Genomic DNA, 24,037 nt, shown 5'->3' on the forward strand with positions numbered 1-24,037 from the left:
TGAAACGTCTGTGACAGAGAGTATCTGTCAAGCACAATTACATAGCACTTAATTTGTAGTCTGATGTAGTCTTTAAATTGAGGCTACAGTCACACCGTTTCGTCTTCCTCGTTACGTCATCATCTTAGCAAGGGTGTAACAAAATACGCTTACCAAAGATGTCGCACTACTAGTACATGCAATGCAAAGACATGCTAGAGTCCACTTTCTTCCGGTAGAATTGAATGTGTTCTCTCACAAAATATAAAGCTAGCGCAATAAATTGAAGCTCACTGTGCCATCGACTCCAGTTCGGACGGGCAGATCAAAACACTAGACAAAAAAATCGACGCCCTTTCACCTCCACATCAGGGACGTCCACTATTGCATTCATCCAAAAACGTGTATGCATATGGTAGCGTCGATGAAGTGGATCAGAACTCGCAAAGACTGACGCTAATCGCCCGCGTAATCTTCCCTACTACGTAGCTTCCCCACCTTCTAAATGCTCTTACAGTCAGCCCTATAATTATCTAGCAAAAGCAACACACCGAGGGTTCAACTTTCTAGCAAGAAGATGCGTAGGCAGACAGGCTTCGATTACTGTATACTAGACGGCCAAATCTAGAAAGCATGCAGTAGCGGTGTGCTCAGCGATCAGCATGGCTTTATCAGGCGCTGATCCATGATTTTTTAGAAGGGGGTGGCTAGCTAGTGGTCTAAGTGAGACATATTGGAGTGTGACAAAATTGTACTAGATAGCTACTAGCGAATTGAGTGAAGACAGTCTAACTCAAGTCCACCAGCGACTGTAGCACATATCCGGGATATTGCCAAGGGCGGCTGACGGTGGCGTTAGCATCTGATCATGACATCTGACTCAAAGAAATTCAAGCAGCCAACACTGTTTGAGTTAGCGTTCGATGAAGGCTACGGAGCACAAGAATCAGGGTTGCGGAATGAACAAAGCCAACTGTCGCAAGAATATGTACAACCTGCGACGGCGACCCTCAGCAAAAGTCAACTACAGGAGCCGGAGGGTTTGCAAAGCAGTCTCCTTCAGATTGCAATTAGACATACAAGAGAGCTAACTGCCGATGACAAGTACCGTTTGCTAACTACCGTGCAAGACGACATCCGGGATGATGAGTTGGACACAAGGTCATTTCCTGCTGGAGATCCTAAGCGGAAGGTCAAGCAGATTACATTTCAAAGAAGGTGGCTTCGAGAGGATAACTGGCTTCGCTATGGTAAATCAAGGGATGACAAGGGAGGTTGGTGTCTACCGTGCATTTTATTTCTGACTCCTGAAGAGATGAGATCTCTTCACCTTGGCGTATTTGTTAGAACCCCGTTTGTTAATTACAACAAATTCAAAGAGATTCGTGGTAGACATGCGACAACGGAATATCATTCACGAGCTGTTGATCAGGCGTACCACTTTAGGATGCATTATTCCATCCTGAAGCAAGAATTGACAACAGAATGACAGATATTAATGCCAGAAACTACAAATTCAACTTAGAAGTTCTGCCTATTATCGTTGAAGCTGTTATTATATGTGGAAAGCAGAGGATCGCCTTGCAAGGTCGTAAGCAAGATAAAATCAACTTTGACAGTCCTGCAAGACGAAACGAGGGAAAGTTTTATTGCATTGGTAAGGCTGCTTGCTGGCACCAATTCTTGCTTGGATCAGCATCTCAGGACTGGACCTGCAAATGCAAAGTACATTAGTAAAAACATTCAGAACGAAATATTAGAGATTGCTGCTGACCAGATTCGAGATTTCTACAGAGAATACTTGAGGGAATGGGCACACTTTTCAGTTGTAGCAGACGAGGTTACATCTCACGGGCAAGAGATATTGTCAGTTTGTTTACGGTTCTTGGAAGTTCAAAAAGGTAACTTTGAGCTGAAGCCAAAGAAACATGAAGTCTTGCTGGATTTCGCCTTTCTTCAAAGGATAACTGGGGAATCTATTGCACATGGTATCCTATGTGTTCTTGAAAAGCATAAGATTGACATCAGGAATTGTCGAGGACAAGCGTATGATACAACCAGTTCAATGAGCTCATCCAGTGTTGGTGTGAAAGCGCATATCAAACGTGTGGCACCTGATGCAGATTATCAAGGCTGCTGCTTACACAGTCTGAATCTAGTACTATGCAAGTCGTCACAAATAACGGCAATTAGGAACATGTTTGACAGTTGCCAGCAAGCATACCTATTTTTCCATAACTCTCCCAAACGACAGAGATTTCTGGAACACGTTATTAGCTGTCAGTGCCCAGCTACCAAGAAGACAAAAATCAATGGTTTGTGCAAGACGAGATGGGTTGAGAGGCATACAACGTTTGACACAATTCTGGAACTTTACACCTATCTTATTGAAACCTGGAATGAGATATGTTACCCAAGCAATTGTGACAAACTTTATCCTGATGGAAGCAACTGGAAATGGAATTCAGAAACACGAACTGCTGCAAATGGCTTGAGGTACACATTTGTTGAATTTGAGCACATTGTAGTTTTCATGCTTGTGAAACAGCTTCTTGAACCCATACGTCCAATTGCAGAGTGTCTGCAAGCAAGGTTGCAGGAGTTGTACTTTGGCTTCAAGAAAGTTGACGAAGTTGTCCAATTTTACAAAAGGATTCGAAACGATGTGGATGTAGAGCATAACCGAATATACGCTAAAGCCAAGAAGCTAGCCGCTGATATTGGAAGTGATGAAGCAATGCCACGCATCATAAAGGGAAGGCAAAGAAGAGCAAATCCTACTGTGTTGTTGCCTTGTGATTACTGGAGAGTAGCACTGACAATTCCGTTTTTGGACTCCATCCTTTCTGAACTTGAGTCTAGATTTGCAAGCGATAAAAGAGAACACTTTGAACTCTGTGTTTTAGTACCAGAATTCATTACCAAGAAAGAAAGTTTAGAAGAAACGGTAGGAATTTTGACATCTAAATGGGGACATCTGATGCCAACAGAGGATAACTTTGAGAGTGAACTTATCCGTTGGAGGCAGCACTGTCATGGGATTACGGAGATCAAATCCATAACACAACTTTTGAGCGAGGATGCTGATCTGCTATTCTTTTCAAATGTTCGAGAACTGCTCTGCATTCTAGCTGTTCTTCCAATTGGTAGTGCGGAAGCAGAGAGGTCATTTTCTTGCCTCAGGCAAGTGCATACCTGGCTTCGTACCACTATGACTTGCGATAAACTTGGCAACTTAGGTGTTCTGGCGCTTCATGGATTTGACATTCTACTTAACATAGAGAAGATATGCAGTACTTTTAGGATTTGACATTCTACTTAACATAGAGAAGATATGCAGTACTTTTAGGATTCAACACCCGAGAAGGATGTGCAGTCCTTCTGTATTGTGCGATGATAGCAATGCGTTGTAAGAGTAAAATTGATCTTGAACACAACCTTGAACATTGTATTGTATTTGTGTACCATTAAAGGTAAACAAAATACTACAAGGTTTCTTTCCGTTCAAAAAAATCTGAAGGGTGGCTAGCCCCCGTGTCCACCACCCCTGCATCAGCCCCTGTTTATTATGCCTCATCTACGGCAAGAAGAGAAAACACCACGTCAGACTTGGTCCGTTTCCTTACAAAAAGAACATGATAGTACCGCATGGCACAGCGGCTTGTCAAGCTCCAGTTGGCTGCAGAGAAAGTCAAGCCGTCAGGCTGACTGACAGCTAGAGTGTGATCTGACTATTTTTTATCCGAAGGTAGTATAGATAGATGGTTTACCAAAATCTTCTATTCGCCCAATGCCAAATCGTACCTCGCATGCCATGCCAAATCTAGAAGATATTCTTTTCTTAGATATATACTTACGAGATCGCCACTTGTTGTGTTCCTCGTTAATTCCGAGACGGAGAGCGAGTTCCTTACCCAGAGAGTGCTTTCACAAGACGTTAGCATTGGCAGATACACAACACTCAAACCAGCTACCACAGTTGACAACGTGAAACAAAGTTTGACGAGCACGAATGTCTATCTATACATACTCGTATATATATATATATATATATATATATATATATATATATATATATATATATATATATTATGAATCAAATCGTCTCTCACTTGTGTCTGCATAGGAACATCTTTACTAATTTTGATCGGATTGTTCTGGAATCCAAGTAAAAGAAACATTTCACAGCGTCGTAAACGACTGAGGAATGCCATCGATCCTGTAGAATATGTGGCTCTATAACATGCAGTTGTTCGCGTTCGCTGCCAACGAACATTACATCGATACCTAATGTTATGTTGTCTCTGTTAAATGCAATCAAATAAAGCATAAAAGAACGTATTACCGTATTTCTTGGATTAATGAAAGTCAGCGACTGAAATATTGGAGGACACGCGCTCCTAGCAGGCCACGTCACTGATCCAAATTGTATACAACAGACATTATGCACAATAACTGTAGTGCATGTGTACGGCAACAAACACAAGGTGAGATCCGTCTAGACGCGATTCGTATTGGTATCTCGATCAGATGTTTACTTGTTTCCAATTTCTTTAGTAGCTAGATAAGTTGGTAACATCAACTCTGTATTTGTAATAATAACTTTGATTTTCTACTCTTTAACTTTCTAATTTTCCAATTTTTATTCTTTAATTTCTTATTTGTCGATTTCTTTAAGATTTAATTTACTGTTAAACATAGGAATTTTCTGATCGCAATTACGATAAAAAGTGAAAGAAAACAAATTAATTGACAGATTATACTACGGTGAGTAGAAACGGTTAAAAAATGGAAAATTGAGCAACAAGCCTACAGCACCGGGTGTTCCCAGGCGGTCTCCCATCCTAGTACTGACACGGCCCGACTCCGCTTGACTTCGGTGTTCGGACGAGAACCGATATGTTTGAAGTAGTATGGCCGTAGGCGATATTCAGTAGAAATTGTAAGCTACTTATGCATGCATGGTATCTAAAGCAAACTTCCAGAAGCCTCTAATGAGAGAACATATTTTCAATGTGATATAAAGCAATCAGAAACAACTGGATTGCAGTTCGATCATTAACTATCCATTTTCAAATCGACGCGTAGATAAACAAACATGTTTTGGAACACTTCATTGTCTGCATGAACTCTAACAGCTAACGCACGTTCTCCAGTCTCGACTGTTGCAAGTCAGCTTGAGAATTGTATCTCTAGCATCGGGATACTCTTCCATCAACTCCCTCCTTACTTCACTCTTAGATCCAGAAAGCTGGAAAGCAGGCGTAACCGAAATACCGAAAAGACTCCAGCCTCCTCTACCATCAGCCGATGCAATAATTCAGAAAAGATGTAGCTATGCTTGATTTGTAACATTTTGCCTGTTCCACAGTGTTTCTGTATAGTGGTTCTGCAGTCTGACAGCTTGAATGTTTGGTGTACATGGCTGAGCAGCTGGGGTGTTGTTGCAAAAATCGCTAGTGTCGTCTTCAACAGAAATTTGGCGTTTGACGAATTTGAGAAGGGATTACAATATTTTTAACTTGTTTACAAATTTTAATTTTCTAAATTTTGTTAGCATACTGTACTGCTCTAGAGTGATCGGGCAGTCTTCACACCAATTGAGAGCGTTTGTTTTACTTGATGACGCCTCGCGTGGATGTCATTATAACACAGAATTCTGGTTTTACCCACCGCAGTTTCATTTGACGTTGGTATATTAAGCATCTTTTACGTACTGCAGCACATCCTGCTTTCTTCCGTCTGCAACTTGCTTTGTCAAGTTGATCAGAAGGTATTGCAAGTACGTCGCGCATGCTGAGTACTGTACGTAGATAAAGGCAGGAGAGTTCAATTAATTAATCTAGAGAAGCATTTGACTGACACGTTGTGACTTCTTAGCTAATGATAGAAAGAGCGAAATCTTGGAACAGCGTGGTCGGCATTGCTCAAAATGCAACGGTGATGTCAAACGTCTCTATCATTTACATTATTTATTAGTGACGTTGACATTTGCATCGAACGTAGAGTGTGCCCACGTAAACTGAAATATCAATGATTTTATCATTGATTATAAACTTTATATCATCAGGGTATGTAAGATGACCGTGACGGCTGCCAATGCATTTACAATGTATATCTAGTATTAGAGTAAGAGGTGGAAGGTCAATCAGTGACGTGGATCACGCAGTGGAGCAACTACCAGTTTTTAAGTATGATGTGACGCAGTGTATGCGTCGTTGTTGCGTCTATGTCATTGCTGAGGACGATTGACATCTAGGACGGATGATCGAATGGAGTGAGAGAACCACGTGATTGCATGGAGTAAATAACAACATTCGAGTGTCTATTGCCTCTTCAGTTGTCTTGCGGTCCTTTGGTATGTGTGACCGACGGCAAGTGGGCGTTTGCCGACGTTAACGTTGGTGTGCATGTGTTCGTGCTTGTTGCTGAGATTAGTGTGAGGTCTGGCTTACGGACAAATGGACGAATTTGTCTCAGGTAGCCTCGGCCTCCCAGATCCATGTAGCGCCAATTAAATTAAAATGGTAGAGGCCATTTTTTGTTGGCGCTACACGGGTCTGGGAGGCTAGGTCTCAAGAGCACAAATTACAAAGAGCCAGAGGATATGACAGTAAACAAATAATTAAATTTCCAGATAATCAGAACGAAAACAGCAGGCCTAGTGACCCAATACCTACTATTACTAAAAGCAAGAAAGCAGAGTTGGCACAGACTTGAAACATTGATGTTACAACTACTTCTAGGCTTCCAGTCCTTTTTTGTCGGTGGGTTCCCATCTTTGTTCTCTCTGTCGTCTGATGTGGAGGTTGAAAGTCTTCCAAACATTGAAATGTAGAGATGTCGAGTCCTGTTATTCAATACAAATATCTCTAGCAAGGTCAGTCCATGCAGCAGAGTGATGACAAAGAAAAGATACCACAACACGTCTAAATCTTTTATTGACGCCATGAATGCCAGTATCCAATGTTGTTAATTAATTAAGATGTGTATTGTGTACAAATCTAGTCATGAATAATTCTACTTGTACTAGCTGCACTACCTAGCGAGGCTTCTAATCCGGGTTGCACAACAGAAAGGGGCGTGGTCCTATATCCCTCTCCATCGAGCTCTTGCTATGTGTGTGTGTGTGTGTGTGTGTGTGTGTGTGTGTGTGTGTGTGTGTGTGTGTGTGTGTGTGTGTGTGTGTGTGTGTGTGTGTGTGTGTGTGTGTGTGTGTGCGCGCGCAAACAAATCTCAAATTTCTCCTCCCCTAGACCACGTTTTATTATATGACCTACCTTAAGCCTTCACGTGATATATCTAATGTCTATAGAGCTTATGCATGGAACCAAGTTTGCCTTCTACTCTCGGTTCGCTGTTGCTTCGAATTTGAGTAGGCGCGGCCTTAGTCAATCTAGTGTTTTTTGTTACTCAGAAACGCCCCATTTCCAAGACGGCAAACAATCACAGATGCACTCGCATGGCTTCTATTCGACGATTGCAACTACGGAAGCTTCCCCGGTTTTGGGGGGCTACGCAACTTGCCGCTTTCTGGTATTGGCCGACGGACTATGACTAACCACATACCCATCCCTACATACGCATCATTATATTTTGCATGACTTTGTACAGTGTGGGTAGGATATATAGGGTAGAAACCACAAAATTTCTGCAAAATTACAGACATCACTGATCATACTAACGACAATGTTAGTGAATATGTGTAACTGCACTAGAGCAGTTGCCAACTAAAGAAGAGACGAAGCAACCAAATCGGCTTAAGAAATATGGCTCACAGTAAAGTCCAGGGACATGGTCCGTAGCTAGTGTTCCTTATTAAACACATTGTACAAAAGCACATAGTACCCACATGTTGATCATTTTCTACTAGAAACCCTACCGTACCCTTAAATGTAAGTCCATACGTACGGTACGTCTATTATTATGATCAACTTACACGAGTTTTTTTATTCTCGATGTAATGTTATTTAGATGGCAATAAGATATCAACTAAAGCTTTACAAAATTCCGGTCTTGATTTGTAGTTTATAAGCTAGTATAGTAGCAACATGAACTAATTTCTCTGCCGCAAAGTGCAAATTTAGCAGAAAATGATCATGGACATCACAGCCAGGCCACACTGTAAATGAGAACAAGACACCGGCGTAGGAACCGGGGGAGGTGAGGCTAGAGGCTGCAGACGCTCGCTAGATCACTGTAGCAATTGAAATTTCTGTTCTACTGACTTTTGCAAATCTCTTTACGGTCTGGCAAGCGAGGTGGTTTTTACTCATCTACGGTACAGGCCCCGTTCGTGAACAACTTCCTACGCTACTGCAAGACTATAAACATTTTGTCTGGTAGTGAGGGTACAAAGTCAAAAAGCTGAGGAAATTCTACATGGTACTGTAACCACTGCTTCTGATAAAGAATCGCTATCATTTGTGCTGAAATGTCACCAATTCATGAGCATCTTGTGAAGATTATGCGGTGCGATCTTGCCCAATATAGAGGAGAGAAAGTACAACATGAACAGCAGCGGCCAAAGCAGCAAGTTGCACATTCCCTTAGGTTAATTAAGCTCAATCGAAGACAGCAACTGATTGTTTCAAATGAACCCAATTAATATCACAGGTTTTTTCTAGGTAGAAATCTTTTAGGACAATGCAATGTAAATGTTTGTTACATGGAAACCGGCAGCTTTACATAAAATACCAAAACCTTTCGTCGCTAGTTTAGATCACGTGTAGTGATGATGCTAACACTAACTCTGATTCAAGGAACTAGTGTAGCTAAAATTACGTGTGCCATCCTAAATTTGCATTTCAATAAAAAGGCGATTCAGTGGCGAACATTTCTATCTTCGATATATGAGCAACTTTAATAAAAGCTACTTTCTATTTGGCCTGCTTGACCTGCAACAGCGACGAGCCTAATTAGTAGAACGTGGAACTGACCACTGCTGCTCAACTGTACAAGAAAGTTGATTAGCACTATGGCACCATTCGGGCATGTACTGTTTTATAGCTATCCGGGCATTGATCGTCAATCCTAGCCATTATAGAAATCAAGATTACGCACGCTGTGCATGCGTAACTACATAACAGCTTGAAAACTGATAATCATAAGGAAACGACACGGTAAATGTGAAGACGCCTATAGAAAATGTGTGGTGAGGTTACGAAGTAGTAAAGTTGTAGTACTCTATCTGAACTGTATGTTAATGTAACCATCGCTTTCTGATAAGGAATATCTATCGTTTCTTTTTTTTTGTATTGACTGATCTCTTTTCCTTTGTGTTCAGGAGGAATATCATCCATTCATGAGCATCTTGTGACGATGACGTGGCGCGACAGTACGCGCAATAAGGAGAGTAAGAAAAAGCGTACAGCAGCGGCAAAAATAGCAATTTGATTGGCAATTTTCTAAAGCTCAAGACGGCGACTGGTTGTTTCTGATAAACTCAACTAATATTCAAGTGTTTAGTAAGCAAGAACCTGTTAGTACCAAGGCAATCGAAATGTTTGTTTTAATTAACGAAGGCACTTGACAAGAGTCTAATTCAAAACGCTAACATTAGCTAACATATAAACAGCAAAATACGTACAAGGAAAATAGATTCCTTGCAGAACCAACGCGACGATCAGATTCTATGCAAAATGACAATCAAGTTTCACACGATAATTGGTTCGATTTCTAGTCTAACAAATGCAGTTTCCTCCGCAAGACGTCGCCCGTTAATTCAACTTAAACATACCAAAATACGAGTATGACCAACGCATGGAGTACGGATACCTATTGGCATATATGTCAATTCTATCGCCTTTCTTTAAGCTTCGGATAATGCCGCTATATTTTGTTCGGCTTCCATCTGTCACACGGTAGTACATCTCTATTACTGTTCCACCATTTACTCGCAAGGATGGAATCGCAGCCGAGCTGGACTGTTCGACGATCAGTTGTATGTAAATATAGTAAAGACCATCAGAAGAAACAGTAAGAGCTCCGTTGCTGTAAGTGATACCGCCTAACATAAAGGACGGACTGGATGTCGACCACTGCGTTATTACACCTAGAAACACGTACACAAAACTCGGTTCAAAACTCTAACACAATATTACTATTGATAACAGTGGCTGCCAAAATGCTTTTACCTGAACTTCTGTAGATTGAAGGTGATGCTCCTCTGATATAAGCAGCAACCGGTATTTTGCTTTGTACCCACTAAAGTATTATTGGTAAACATGTTAGTGATACAATATAGTAATCTTTCATAATCCCGACATATAACCCAACCGTTAAATTGCAAGTTTATTGTAGTAAAGCATAACTTCTTTAGTACGTACCACGAGGAAATATGTAAGGGTTGTTAAAGCGTTCAGCGCATGCAGTTGTAGTTACGTGCGTTAAATTAGTAGGCCGCAGTAAGAAGATGTATGTCAAGAGCAAGGGTTGCACTGTAATCAATATGGGCATACATTTTGAACGACCGATTTGTACTTGTGTTCTGTTGCTAAACTATCCAGCTTGCTTTTTACATTTCCCTCCATGCATAAGTTAACTCACACTCGCAAATTGTTATATTTTCAATGTCTTAAATAATGATATTATTACCCCTTCTTTCCATCGAGTCATTATCGTGAACTGAACAGTCAGAAAAGAGTTAATTATATGCAAAAATCTAAAAAAAGATAAGCAAAGAGTCTGCAAATGCAAATGATTCGCTGCGCGAGTAGGGTTAGTCTTTCCATTAACACTAGCTGCGTTAAAAACAGTTCATTTTCCTGAAGTAACAGAGAAATTTCTTTCTTGCCAACCGTTGTTTTCTTTTTGCTGCCTCCAAATGGGTGCTTTCACACGGCATTTCTAACCTATATTAACTCTAATTTATAGATCCAGACGCCATTTAACAAATTGGTCTTAATTAATGGCTTTGGCTAACCTATGTTAACGCTTAACCAACTTGCAAGCTAGGTTAGAACTCTGTCGCTCCGGCTACAACTAAGTCACTCCCCCTTTTAGGCATAACGAAGAATAGCGCTTTTCTAGAATGTGCTACAAATGCTTCAAAACTACACGGGCGTGTCTTCAGTAGAAAAGAAGAAGGCGAAGAAAAGCGCGTCGGAAACGAGCGGTCCTTTTTACTATCCCAGTGTTGCTGTGAAGAATCTACAACCAGATGTTTATTGCAAAGATCATGTCTCTAGTAAGAGGACGAAATCTTCCAAACCTTCCAGACATCGGCGAGACAGCAATGACAAGATATACATAATTAGTATCTAGATTGGTTAGTGGCTCATTTCTGTGCTGTGTAAACCTTTCCCAGTGCTAATTGACCAAGTCAATTACACAGTAATTAAATTTTCCATATGGTAGTATTTACTCAGCTAGCTTAACCTAAGTTAACGAAAAAGTTCGGTGTGAAAGAACCCAAATGCAAGCCGTAAATGATACAGTTAAACTATAGTGACAGCGATATTCATTCTTTGCTAGTTCACCTAAATTTCATCGTAAACTCTTGTGTGTTGCAAAGTTATTGACTTTACTGATACAACCAACGTTGAAGAGACGTAGTCTGTTTTAAAGCAGTTGTGTCACGTGCGGTCCAAAAACAAATAAATTTATTTTTATTAAATGTTAGAATTTGAAACAATCCCGTTACAATCAGGCTGACAATAAAATGACGTGCACGATCGAAGTCGAAAACTGTTTAGACTATGAAGTTGTTAATCAAACTTCAAACCCATGCAGTTTCCAAACATAACATCATCGCTTTGTTCTCAAAAAGCACATATTTTTAGAGTATAATTGTATTGAAATTAGCCAGTTAATTCGCTTTTCGGACATCTTACTGATTTGCAACTTGAATTGTGCACAACCTTCTACTGAGCGCAGTGCATGTCTGCATGGGCAGATGTAGAGCTCTTGTTACCTCCGCCCGTGTCTAAGTACACTTTATCAGACGTAGGCTTTTTGTATAATTATAAAAACAGAAGAATGACGTGACCGTTTGTCAGATAATATTTCGTTACCTGTTGTTTCCACTGTTCCAGCTCTTGTACCTATAACAGATAACGATCCCATCATGACTTAGATAGAGAAGTTTTAGTGTTCATCCATGGTGCACCCTTTGTAATAGTCCCTTGACAGGGTTCAAATAGCGACTTAAAGCATCTTCACTCATCTAGCCAAAAGCATAGATTATCATGACGTTATATAGAAAGGCACCTCAATTTTGAACCTCTGGTCCAGCGATGCCCTGCGGTCCCGCCTCTCCCTTTGCTCCCGGTAATCCAATGGCGCCCTAATAAAACCAAATGACTTAATCGGTAATGTGATTATTCTCTTCAATTGTGTAACGCACTTTCACTCCTTTCGGACCGTGTGAACCTTGTGCACCAACAGGACCTGCAGATCCCTTCATACATTACATAAATTAATTTTGTACTATCATAAGAATATACTGTCGCAAAGCATACCGGAACGCCATCCAATCCCTCTATGCTTCTGGGACCTGTTGGACCTCTATCTCCCTAAAACAGCACGAGTGTAAAATAACAAAATCTCTTCAACGATATTCACATATTTGTTAAGTATTTCTTGCCAGAATCAACTTACAGATATATTATACTGTCAAAATGTACCGAAACATTAAAAGATCTTTTAATGTCATCGCTACAAAACTGTTATAATTTATTGGCAAATCGTCAATCATATGTTTCTAATTCAGTACACACTGTACTACTATGTTGTGGGGTATGCAATTCAAAATTGTAAGTTTGAAAAAAGAAATGTGGTGCAATAAAATAATTAGATAAACTAAAATTATAGTTGTTGCCACTTTTCATGCATTATCTGAAGTCGACAATAATTCAATTTCAATTAATTTAGCATTGTAGCTACTGCAGTATTCGAAATGGTCGCAAGAGTAGATGTAGTTGCATAGTTACAAACTATATTTGTCTACACGTATACAGGTGCATGCAATTTGTTGGGGTTAATCCAAAAGATTGTTCTATAAGGCCGTTGCTTACGGAAGTTGAGTGTTTATGATAAAACCCTTTCTTGACTGACTAGGTACTAATTTTTTCTTATTACCATTAAAGTCAACAATTTAGCGCACATATATGCAGTGTTTTTTCTCAAAGCTAAAATTGGCAGCTTACACCATTACAGCTATATATTTTATTAATAAACCAGTAAACTTTGATTGCGCAAGTCGTACTGTACAAGGCCAAGTTAAGGCACTAGTTTAACTTGCATGTGTGTGTATGTCTATAATTCTCTCAAATGTGCTTTTGCTAGCAACCATTAGAAACATGTCCATTTAGCTAGTACGACATATGTAGGTTCGATAAATAATCGCGGCAATGCATATAGATGTTATTAAAACAAATAGCAAATACAAACGTCATATTAACGTTATTAACTTAAGATCTTTGGTTAGCCGAAGTCTTTCTTTCGTGAATCAGTCCACAAGACTGTTTAATCATTAGATTGTATTATAAAAGATTGTACATACTTTGTGACCAGGTAGTCCTGTTTCTCCTCTAGCACCTCTAGGCACAGAAGAGCCCTGCAAAAATGAATTGGACAAACACTCTGTTTTCCAAATCTATGAGTTCGTCTCACTGCTGGTCCAGTCATTCCAGGTAAACCTTGTGGGCCAGGTGAACCTGCTGGACTGATTACACCTACCGCTCCCTGCAAAAGCATTATTAGTAGTTAGTAAATGGGCAGCAACAATTTGTGATATAAATTATTATTTATTAATTTGTCAATTAGTTCTGTTTTAAATGATCATCATACTGTTGATCCAGTTTTCCCAGGAGGCCCTTGTGGACCCGGTCGACCAGGAGGACCTGTTAAGCCTGGAAGACCCTGTAAATAGCCAGAGAAAATTGATATTGCTGGATGGCTGCTTTCATCAATGTACTGACTTGCTTGCCTGTAGAACCAACTACACCCTCGTCTCCTTTCTCACCCTTTGCAAAACGCAAATAGAATTACATTTAGGGTAAGTTTATGGCCATTATAAAAACTTATTCATTGCTTGTTTCTTTGTTGTTTATTTTTCTGTTAAACTGTGTGTTTGTTTGCTTCTTTGAGTGTATGTGTTCCTGAGCGTGTGCGTGAGTACGTGTTGTAATTTGATTGTCTATCTGCGTTTGTTTATTTGTTTGTTTGTATGTTACGTAACGAACACATTATTTAATTAATGTAAATTAAAATTCGTATCCAGACGTCTGCTTAACATCAGTAACACCAAAATTATTGCGCTTCAAAACACTGAAGAAAGTTTGCTCCTTCAGACTACACTAACCATAAAGTATGAATAAACGATAACAGATAATGCGTAACGCTGAAGTTTAGTCAAACTATAAATGCTTCATAAAAATTGTCTTCGAAATAAATACAGAAACAATATATGTGTGTACCTCAACAAGATAAATGATGGTTTGATATCTATTGTACCAACCTTTGCTCCAGTACCACCCAATTCGCCTGGGGGACCTTGAGAACCAGTATGACCCTAAGTTTTAGAAAAGAATATTATTATGTAAATAGTATACCTTTATTAGTGACGAAAACAGAATATTTTCAATTATTTTTGTGTTTTTCCAATTACATTTTTATCGCTGCTATGTGTTTGTGCTGCCCAAAGAGTATTAGTTCTACATGCAAACCATAGCCTTAGTCTGATGCCAGGATTGCTTTAAGCAAGCGGATACAATGCAATAAAGTGTAGGAGTGAAATCACAGCAAACTGATAACTACTGTGTAGGTAATGTAAGAGGAAAGATAAATTTATAATAATAATATATTTCATTCTGTACCAATAGGTACAGCTCTCTCACAAACGAGAGAATACTCATCATACGGACAAAATCTGGACTTACAAATACCAAAATATACAGAAAAGGAAGTATAGTGACTTGGGAAGATTTCAATCATTTCTTCTTAGTCAAAAAAGTTTTGTTCTTTTAGATATAGACTAGGGGTAAGTAGCCGGCATTGCTAGGAAATAAAATGGCTATTAACTTAAAGTGTATTGCGTGGTTACATTCATTATAACCGCTCTAACTGGTATAACACAACAACAAAAAACCGGCTCTCAAAGAGTGCTAGTCAAAGTCTCACTGGCTTCTGCATGTGTCCCGTATACCTAAATATATCAAGTTATTTACATGTAACACGCTACAATACCATAATACCTCCCCATACAACACAAACACATATTTTTAAGGAATTCATTCGACTGGACTTTCACATTTCACATTTACTGCAGCAATCCAGAGCGTCACAAAATACATCCGGACACTGTGAAATTAATGTAGTCAGACCAGCTGATTGGCATGGAGACTCCTTTGCAAATTCTTTGTGCGTGAGTTCTGCTTTTTCAAATTATAAATCTATTTATTACACGGGTGAGCGAGACCAATTTTCTTTAGCTAGTCGATGCCTAAAACATTTGCACCTCTGCCTTTCTTTGCGAAGAATTGGATAGAGGTTTGGGCATTACGAAAGCGAACACAATGTTTAAATGTACCCATGAAAGACGTGATCGCACCAGAATCGTTTCTAAGCCGTTCCGTTGCAGTAGCTAACTTTGCTGTCCTAAACAATTCCATGACTGCTCATATATAAGAGACACGTCTGCTCCAGTATCAATACTGAAATCAAGAGGTTAATTTACCAGCAAGGTTTACCTCTACAAAAATGTTACTGCCTTTCATGTACCCATTATCCATTTTATATACTGTATATCTCTAGACTCAATGCAAGGTTGAAAAAGTCAGATTCATTAATTTCGGAATCGTATTGATCAGCTGCGGCAACCCTTGCTCGCCTGTGACTCTTTGTTCTGAAACTTTTTATCATGCTTTAATTTTCATCTTGACGAGCCTGAACGCGTAGAGCGCCTAGATCAACAGCCATCTTCACGTGACCAGGCCAACAGCAATTCGAGCAAACGAAAATGAGTCATATATATTGTTTTTTCAAAGGGCAATTAGACTTACAGTGACGAACATCCCCATGTACAAGTAATGCATGCCTCAACTCTCTTTGTAACAACATGAAGTACCATACGAGTAGCTGTCACACTTGCTAACTGCCGCGCCTTACAGAGTCCGTGCTAATGCCAGCACTTGATCTAAAGACTGGCTTAGAAGGTTGGTTTGTTCGTAAATCTCTACATTTTGCGGCAATTTGCTTTAGCACGTCAAAACATGCTTGGATACCGTCTCATCTTGCTGTTGCTGCCGTCGATGTAATCAAACCCTCTCTGCTATAGGGTTTACTTTTTCCCGAAGAAAATTTTAGTACGTTCTACAAGTTGATTGGTGGTAAAATCTTTAACTTGTAAAGGTATGTATATATATATATATATATATATATATATATATATATATAACGGCATTTTCTAAGCGAAGTCGTAGGTCTTCACACTAAAACATTTGGTATACATCGTACATTCCACATCGTCTAAAATGGTATTATCGTTTCTGGTAGATTAAAGTAAAAGATGAATGATTTCAACACACTTCTGTTATATCGTCTAAGAAAATCTTCTTCCTCTATTTCTTGAAACTGACCAACGGACTTGCAAAGTTTGTCGAACGCGTGGTACCTCGACAATGGTTTGCGTTCTGCATGTTCGCAGCGCCAAACTGTGGATACCTTTAATATAACCACTCTAACTGGTATAACACACCATTACTGGAGAACTGGCTCTCAAAGAGTGCCCAGTCAAAAACCTCATCGGCTTCTGAATGTGCCCAAGATACCTAATATTTGTACATCAAGCTAGTAGCATGCAAATGTATCTAATACATAAAGCTCTAATTGTCTGTCGGTGTGTGTGTGTGTGTGTGTGTGTGTGTGTGTGTGTGTATGTTCGCGTTTGGCGGCCACGTCTTTTGTCCATTCGCAACCGAAATCGGCACGCACACTCGGCACGCAAAGAGGAAGGTTTGCGTAAAAAATAAAAAAATAATGCATCGGGTCCCCTCTCGAGGGATCGACCCACGCGTAAAATTTCTCGACCACGCAAACGCTACACATTGCAGTTCATTCGAACACACGCCCGCACCAGTCCCGTGTAGACCCTATGCATCGCCGTCCTTCGCAAAGCTTCGAGCGATCGAATATCTCTTGCCGACGAAACTTACTCTTCTATCGCTTGCGTTTCTCTCCAAATTCTGATTGCATTTGCACCGAATCCAACCTACACGTTTTCTGCAGCAAGCGCTACACGGGGAGTGTGTCGATTTCGATCGAAACAAGCGCGCAGAATATCCGGGACCTCGCAACAAAGGTGCACGTGACGTGCCATACACTGGGCGCGCGTCTTCCGCTAAAACACTACTCTGCCTCTAGAAGGACGGGTCAAGCATTCGCTGATCAACTAAATGCGTCGTTTGTAACGTGTCTAGAAACCTACCGTTTAATTAATTAACTACATACTACGCGCATACGTGTAGATGCAAACAATTGCGTGCCAGAGCGAAGTTTTGCGGACGTTCGAACGTTCGTAGTAAACTAAAAGAGGCCTTCTGAGCAAGGTGCCAACTAAAGTTTAATTAATTAATTAACTAATCGTAGTTTGGACATGGCCATGCATGCGTGAGCTATCTACATCCGGGTTTTGTGAAAATGTGCGGGATTTATGATAGTAGCATATGAGTCAATTTAAGAATCGATTACTAACAACATGGGACAGCCAAAACGCGTAGCAATTGGTCGTCGCACATCAGCTGCGAAGAGAATACGAAACAACAGAGCTGAAGAAACAGCCGTTAGCCGTGAGTTGAGACTAGCCATGAACAATGACAGAGCAGCCAGAGCGAGAGAGTTGGAAACATCAGAGCAGCGGCAAGAGAGATTATCTGCCAAAAGAGAAATAACCGCAAGAGCACGACAAGAAGAGATACCAGAGCAGCGGCAAGAGAGACTATCTGTCAACAGAGAAATAACCGCAAGAGCACGACAAGAAGACACCAGAGCAGCGGCAAGAGAGACTATCTGCCAACAGAGAAATAACCGCAAGAGCGCGACAAGAAGAGACACCAGAGCAGCGACAATCAAGAATGTCTGCTGACAGAGAAGGCACTGCACGAGCACGACAAGAAGAAACACCAGAGCAGCGACAAGCAAGAAGGTCTGCTGACAGAGAAGGCATTGCACGAGCACGACAAGAAGAGACACCAGATCAGCGACAGGCAAGACTCAGAGGTAAGACGGAATCAAAACCAACAGTTGAACGATGGAAGAGGAGAGCTTTTAACTACGACCAATTGATGGATTACAGCGGACATGCTGATCTACAGATTGGGGCAATGTCCAAAGAGTGTCAGTATTGCCATGCCCTAAAATGGGTTGGCGAAGCACCGGGAATGTGTTGCTCAAATGCGAAAGTCAATCTGCCTCTTATCACAAACATCTCCGAGCCGCTCAAATCTTTGCTTCTCTTAGAGAATCACGATTCAAAGCAATTTGTTAACAACATCAGAAAATACAACTCTGCATTCCAGATGACAAGCTTTGGATGTACAGAAAGAGTCTGTCTACCAGGATTTATGCCCACCTTTAAAGTTTAGGGTCAGGTCTGTCACAGAATTGGTGCCATGCAACCTCAGTCAGGAGAAAACCGAGAGTTTCTGCAAATCTATTTTATGGGTGATAAACAAGAACAAGCTGAGACACGATGCAGAGCTGTGCCTGGTGTGAAGATTGACATCATTTTGTCTCTTCAGGAGATGCTCCACAACGTAAACAACTATGTGGCAAGCTTCAAGACTGCCCTAGAGAAGATGGACCTACCAGAGCACCGCATAGTTATTCGACCAGACAAAGCTCCAACCATGGAACATCCAAGACGATTTAACGCTCCACTGACAGATGATGTTGCTGTTCTCATTGTTGGCCAACAATTCAACAAGCGTGACATTGTTCTGCAAAAGCGCAACGACCAGCTTCAACGAGTCGCCGAAACCCACAGATCCTACGATGCGGTTTAGTACCCGCTACTCTTCTGTCGCGGCGAAGATGGATATAATTTCGAACTGCGTCAAGTTGACCCAAGAACAGATTTGCCTACCAACAAGAAAGTATCCGCTATGGACTTCTACGCCTACAGAATCATGGTGAGGAACAATTTTAACCACCTACTTAGAACCAAAAACCTCTTCCATCAGTTTTTAGTCGATATGTACACTAAGATTGAGGGAGAACGTCTCCTCTACGTACGCCACAATCAGAGCAAATTGCGAGTCGACAGCTACATCCACCTAAAAGATGCTCTCGCCCAGGATAGCCAAGATACTGACCTTGGACGAGCAGTCATTCTTCCATCTTCTTTCACTGGCGGTCCCAGGTACATGCATGAGAAAACTCAAGATGCAATGACGTATGTCAGAAAGTACGGTCGTTCTGATCTTTTTATAACTTTTACATGCAACCCCTCTTGGCCGGAGATAAAAAATGAGCTGATGAGAGGACAAACATCCCAGAACAGACACGACCTTCTGGCCAGAGTCTTTCGCCTGAAGTTTAAAAAGCTAATGGAATTGCTCATCAACGGTGCCATCTTTGGCGCAACACGCTGTCACATGTCCTCCATCGAGTGGCAAAAGCGGGGCCTCCCCCATTCGTATATCTTGGTGTGGCTTGAAGAGAAACTCCACCCTGCTGATGTCGACCCTATTATTAGTGCTGAGATACCCAACCCCGAAGAAGACTCAGTGCTCTACAACATCATCAAGAAGCACATGATCCATGGGCCATGCGGTGCACTAAACCGAAAGTCGCCATGCATGAAAGACGGCAAGTGTACGAAACGATATCCAAGAGAGCTTCTCCAGGAGACTCAGACAGGGCACGATGGGTACCCACTTTACCGCAGAAGAAAGGCGGGAGATGGTGGATTTACAGCAAAAGTGACAATCTTAGGTTGCAACGAAGTGGAAATTGATAACATGTGGGTTGTCCCTTATTGCCCTATTGTGTCCAAGATCTTCAATGCGCACATTAATGTTGAGTACTGCAATACAGTGAAATCGATCAAGTACATATGTAAATACGTCAACAAAGGTAGCGATCAGGCAGTATTCGGGCTTGAACGGCAAGAAATGAGGAGGGATGAGGTTTCAAGGTACGAGATTGGAAGATACATATGCAGCAGTGAAGCAACATGGCGTATTCTTGACTTCCCAATTCATCACAGGTATCCACCGGTGGAGCATTTGTACGTGCACCTGGAGAATGGGCAACGTGTGTATTTTACCGAAGACAACGTAAGAGACATAATAGCAGAGCCACCTAGAACTACTTTGACAGCATTCTTCGACCTTTGCCGAGAAGACGACTTTGCCAAAACTCTATTGTATTGCGATGTGCCACAATACTACAGGTGGGACAGATCCTGTAAGAAATGGAAACGACGCATCCAGGGCATCCACGTGGAAGGACATCCAGGAATCAAGTCATGCGACACTCTTGGTAGAGTGTACACTATCCACCCAAGCGCATTTGAATGCTATTGCTTGCGCCTTCTCCTTCACATAGTCAGAGGGCCGACATCGTATGAAGATCTTAGAATGGTCAATCAATTCAAGTGTGCAACTTTCAGAGAAGCTTGCTCGATAAGGGGTTTGTTGGAGGATGAAGGTCACTGGAGCGCAACTCTAGAAGAAGCTGCTGTCAGTCGCTCTCCCCGCATGCTCAGAAATCTGTTTGGCACTATGATCGTTACGTGTGGGCTGGGAAACCCAAAAAGTCTGTGGGATAAACACAAAGAGAGCTTAGCTGAAGACATACTACTTGAGGTAAGAATTTTTTACCTACAAACTTACAGGTTACAGCAACTGCAACTCTAACCTTTTCTTCTCCACTTTTAGGTGCGCTATCACAATCTTAGCCAAGGACCTTGCTTCAACCAAGCACTCATACTGCTTGAAGACATAGTTATTAGATTAGGAGGCCACGAGCTTAGAACGTATGGTCTGCCGAAACCTCAGAGAGACCAGCAGGTATGCAATTGCAGAGACTTGATCAGAGAGACCAACTATGACCAAGATGAGCTTACAGCGTACGTATCAAGCAACGAACCATTACTGATGCCAGACCAAGCTGCGGCTTATCACGTCATCCTAGACAACATGCAGAGTGGATCTGGTGGTGTTATCTTTCTAGATGCAACTGGTGGCACAGGCAAGACGTTCCTCCTCAACCTTTTACTTTCTAAGGTGAGGCAACAAAAGAAGATTGCTGTTGCTGTTGCTTCATCAGGAATTGCCGCAACTTTGCTTGCCGGAGGCAGGACTGCCCACTCAGCTTTCAAACTTCCGTTAAACTTGGCACATACGGAGACGCCAACCTGTAACATTGCTAAGGGTACAGGAATGGCCACAATACTAAAGCAATGTCAGCTGATTGTGTGGGATGAGTGCACAATGGCAAACAAGCTGGCGCTGGAGGCTCTTGATCGCACGCTAAGAGATATCAGAGAGACACAACAAACAGCTTTTGGCGCTGTAACCGTTTTACTTGCTGGTGATTTTCGGCAAACTTTGCCAGTCATACAGAGGGGAACCTCGGCAGATGAACTTTCAGCTTGCCTTAAATCTTCTTTTATATGGCAGCAAGTCCAAACTCTCACCCTGTCTACTAACATGAGAGTGTATCTTGAAAGGGACGCAACAGCGGGAGAGTTTTCATCGATGCTGCTATCAATTGGAAACGGCGAACTGACTGCTGATGAGAGCGGACTGGTAACCATACCACCCGGATGTGGAGAATTAGTTAACGGTGTAGAGGCACTTAGCGGAAAAGTCTTCCCCAACTTGGCTGTAAACTACAAGAACCACAAGTGGTTGTGCGAGCGTGCCATCCTTGCACCAAGAAATGACATGGCCAGCAAAATCAATGAAAAACTTCTTATGCAATTGCCTGGAAAAGAACAGCTGCTAAAGTCTATTGACACAGTTGTAGACATGTCGGATTCTGTGCAGTATCCAACCGAGTTCCTAAATTCCTTAGACCTTCCTGGCATGCCACCGCATAATCTTAAATTGAAAGTGGGGTGCCCTGTTATGCTTCTCCGAAATCTGGATGCTCCCGATCTTTGCAATGGAACACGACTCATCATTAAACAGATTTTGCCGCACGTTCTTGAAGCCACCATACTGACAGGACAAGCTCAAGGAAACGACATCTTCATACCAAGAATACCACTCATACCATCGGACCACAATTTAAACGACTGCAGTTTCCACTAAAAGTTTGCTTTGCAATGTCCATCAATAAATCACAAGGTCAATCATTGAAAGTTGTTGGGTTAGACTTGCAAACTCCTTGCTTTTCGCACGGGCAACTATACGTTGGGTGCTCAGGAGTTGGCAGACCTAGCAACCTCTTTATCAACGCACCGGAGCGAAAAACAAAAAATTTAGTATATCATAGAGCGTTGCAGTGAATTTTGACATGAAGAACAACTGACAGTCTTTTAGTCTATGCACTTGAAGAAAAAACGAAAACGATGTGTATGCAAAAGCACTACAGTGAAATGATAGTATTCCACCAAATCTTTAAAAACCGGCTTTTTTGAAAGCCACTAAACACGCTCAGAGAGAGTCAGATACCTAGGCTACTGACGTGCATGTGTTGCCATTGTGCTACTCTCTTCATACTGCTAGGACTTAGTACCAGTAAAATGTGCAGCAAGTATAGGGAAGAAACACCCACACATCTATAGTTGTAACTTTCGCCTACTAATGTAGCCCGTGCAACGAACGGGTTCAGAATTTGGGACCTCGCAATAAAGATTGCACGTGACGTGTCCACAGACCTATCTTTACACTACAGTATCTTGCCCGTACGAAGGACGAGCCATGGATACTAGTTACACTATAATACCACAATATATTGTATCTGCCAATTTACTACAGCGCAAAAGGAGACACGGTAGAAGCCAGAAAGCCAGCAACCAATTACTCACCGCTGCTTTATAGATAAACTGTTTCTTTACCCCAAAGATGTTTGTATGTACAGTACAGTATCCCATACTAGGCACTCAAACAATTATTTATCTAAGGGGTTCTTGGGGCCCGGTTCCCTAAAAATAATTATGGGCGTCGTTGCTCATCTATTTTCCTTTGGTCTAATAGAGTGACTTTATGTATATAATTATACAGTAGCGAGATAGCATACGTTCTCAATTAAACATTGCTTGAAATAATTGATATCAACTACTAAGGAATAACCCAATTGTAACGCAAAGAAAGTGTATACACTTAGATATATTTATAGACAATAACATGCGATTTAACATTAACCTAATTTTGAACAATTTAGTGTTAGTTCCAAACAAATCAATGTAAATTTCAAACAAATTATTATTATTGATTTTAATTCTCCCATTTCTCCCTCTCTACAAAAGATGGATCAAAATAAGCAAGTCTAAAGGACTCCTTTCTCTTACATGTAAATTACAACTTTTCATATGTTTGTATGCAGTCAACGACCGATTATACCGTGCTTGTTAATTAATGTCCAACTTAGTCTGAGACTTTGTTTCAATAGATTCCCGCTAATTATGATAGCAGTTTGAGCACTTATAGAGTAGAGCGTTTGCGTGCGCGCGCGCGCACACACACACACACGCACACACACACACTCACACACACACAGACACACACACACACACACACACACACACACACACACACACACACAAATCACACCCCTTCAACTATTACCAACCAAACTCAAAAGTACGCACAACATCATACTTGCAAACTCACACTCATTCACACGCACGCACGCACGCACGAACGCACGCATGGACACAAACTGTTATTCAAATAAAAATAAAACAAAAAAATTGCCGTTTTGTAATCAAGTAAACGATATTATACGTGAGCAGCAAGCCTTACTCGAATTCCCGGTGGACCGGGCACGCCAGGAACCCCCTGCATCAAAATTTCCAGTGCATCAATAGTCGTATCACTGAACAAGACTCGTCTGCTAACTGACCGGTTCTCCCTTCATGTCTGGACATACAGTAGCTTCAGAG

General features: G+C 41.2%; 2 protein-coding genes and 1 pseudogene across 2 annotated transcripts; 2 read left to right on the forward strand and 1 right to left on the reverse strand.

The window, feature by feature from the left end:
• The first annotated feature begins 1,464 nt into the window (after positions 1–1,464).
• Positions 1,465–9,375, forward strand: LOC134184662 (uncharacterized). Its single transcript, XM_062652408.1, has 4 exons — positions 1,465–1,636; positions 1,740–3,162; positions 8,444–8,532; positions 9,266–9,375. The coding sequence occupies exons 1-4, from the start codon at positions 1,465–1,467 to the stop codon at positions 9,373–9,375; spliced, it is 1,794 nt and encodes a 597-aa protein (XP_062508392.1).
• On the reverse strand, positions 4,786–4,904 carry LOC134185139 (5S ribosomal RNA; annotated as a pseudogene).
• A 9,707-nt stretch (positions 9,376–19,082) lies between the features above and the next one.
• LOC134184663 (uncharacterized) lies at positions 19,083–22,241 on the forward strand. The gene is made up of 2 exons (XM_062652409.1): positions 19,083–20,789; positions 20,862–22,241. The coding sequence occupies exons 1-2, from the start codon at positions 19,083–19,085 to the stop codon at positions 22,239–22,241; spliced, it is 3,087 nt and encodes a 1,028-aa protein (XP_062508393.1).
• The last annotated feature ends 1,796 nt before the right edge of the window (positions 22,242–24,037 follow it).

The sequence above is a fragment of the Corticium candelabrum genome, chromosome 9 (genome assembly GCF_963422355.1).
Source record: "Corticium candelabrum chromosome 9, ooCorCand1.1, whole genome shotgun sequence".
NCBI lineage: Eukaryota > Metazoa > Porifera > Homoscleromorpha > Homosclerophorida > Plakinidae > Corticium > Corticium candelabrum.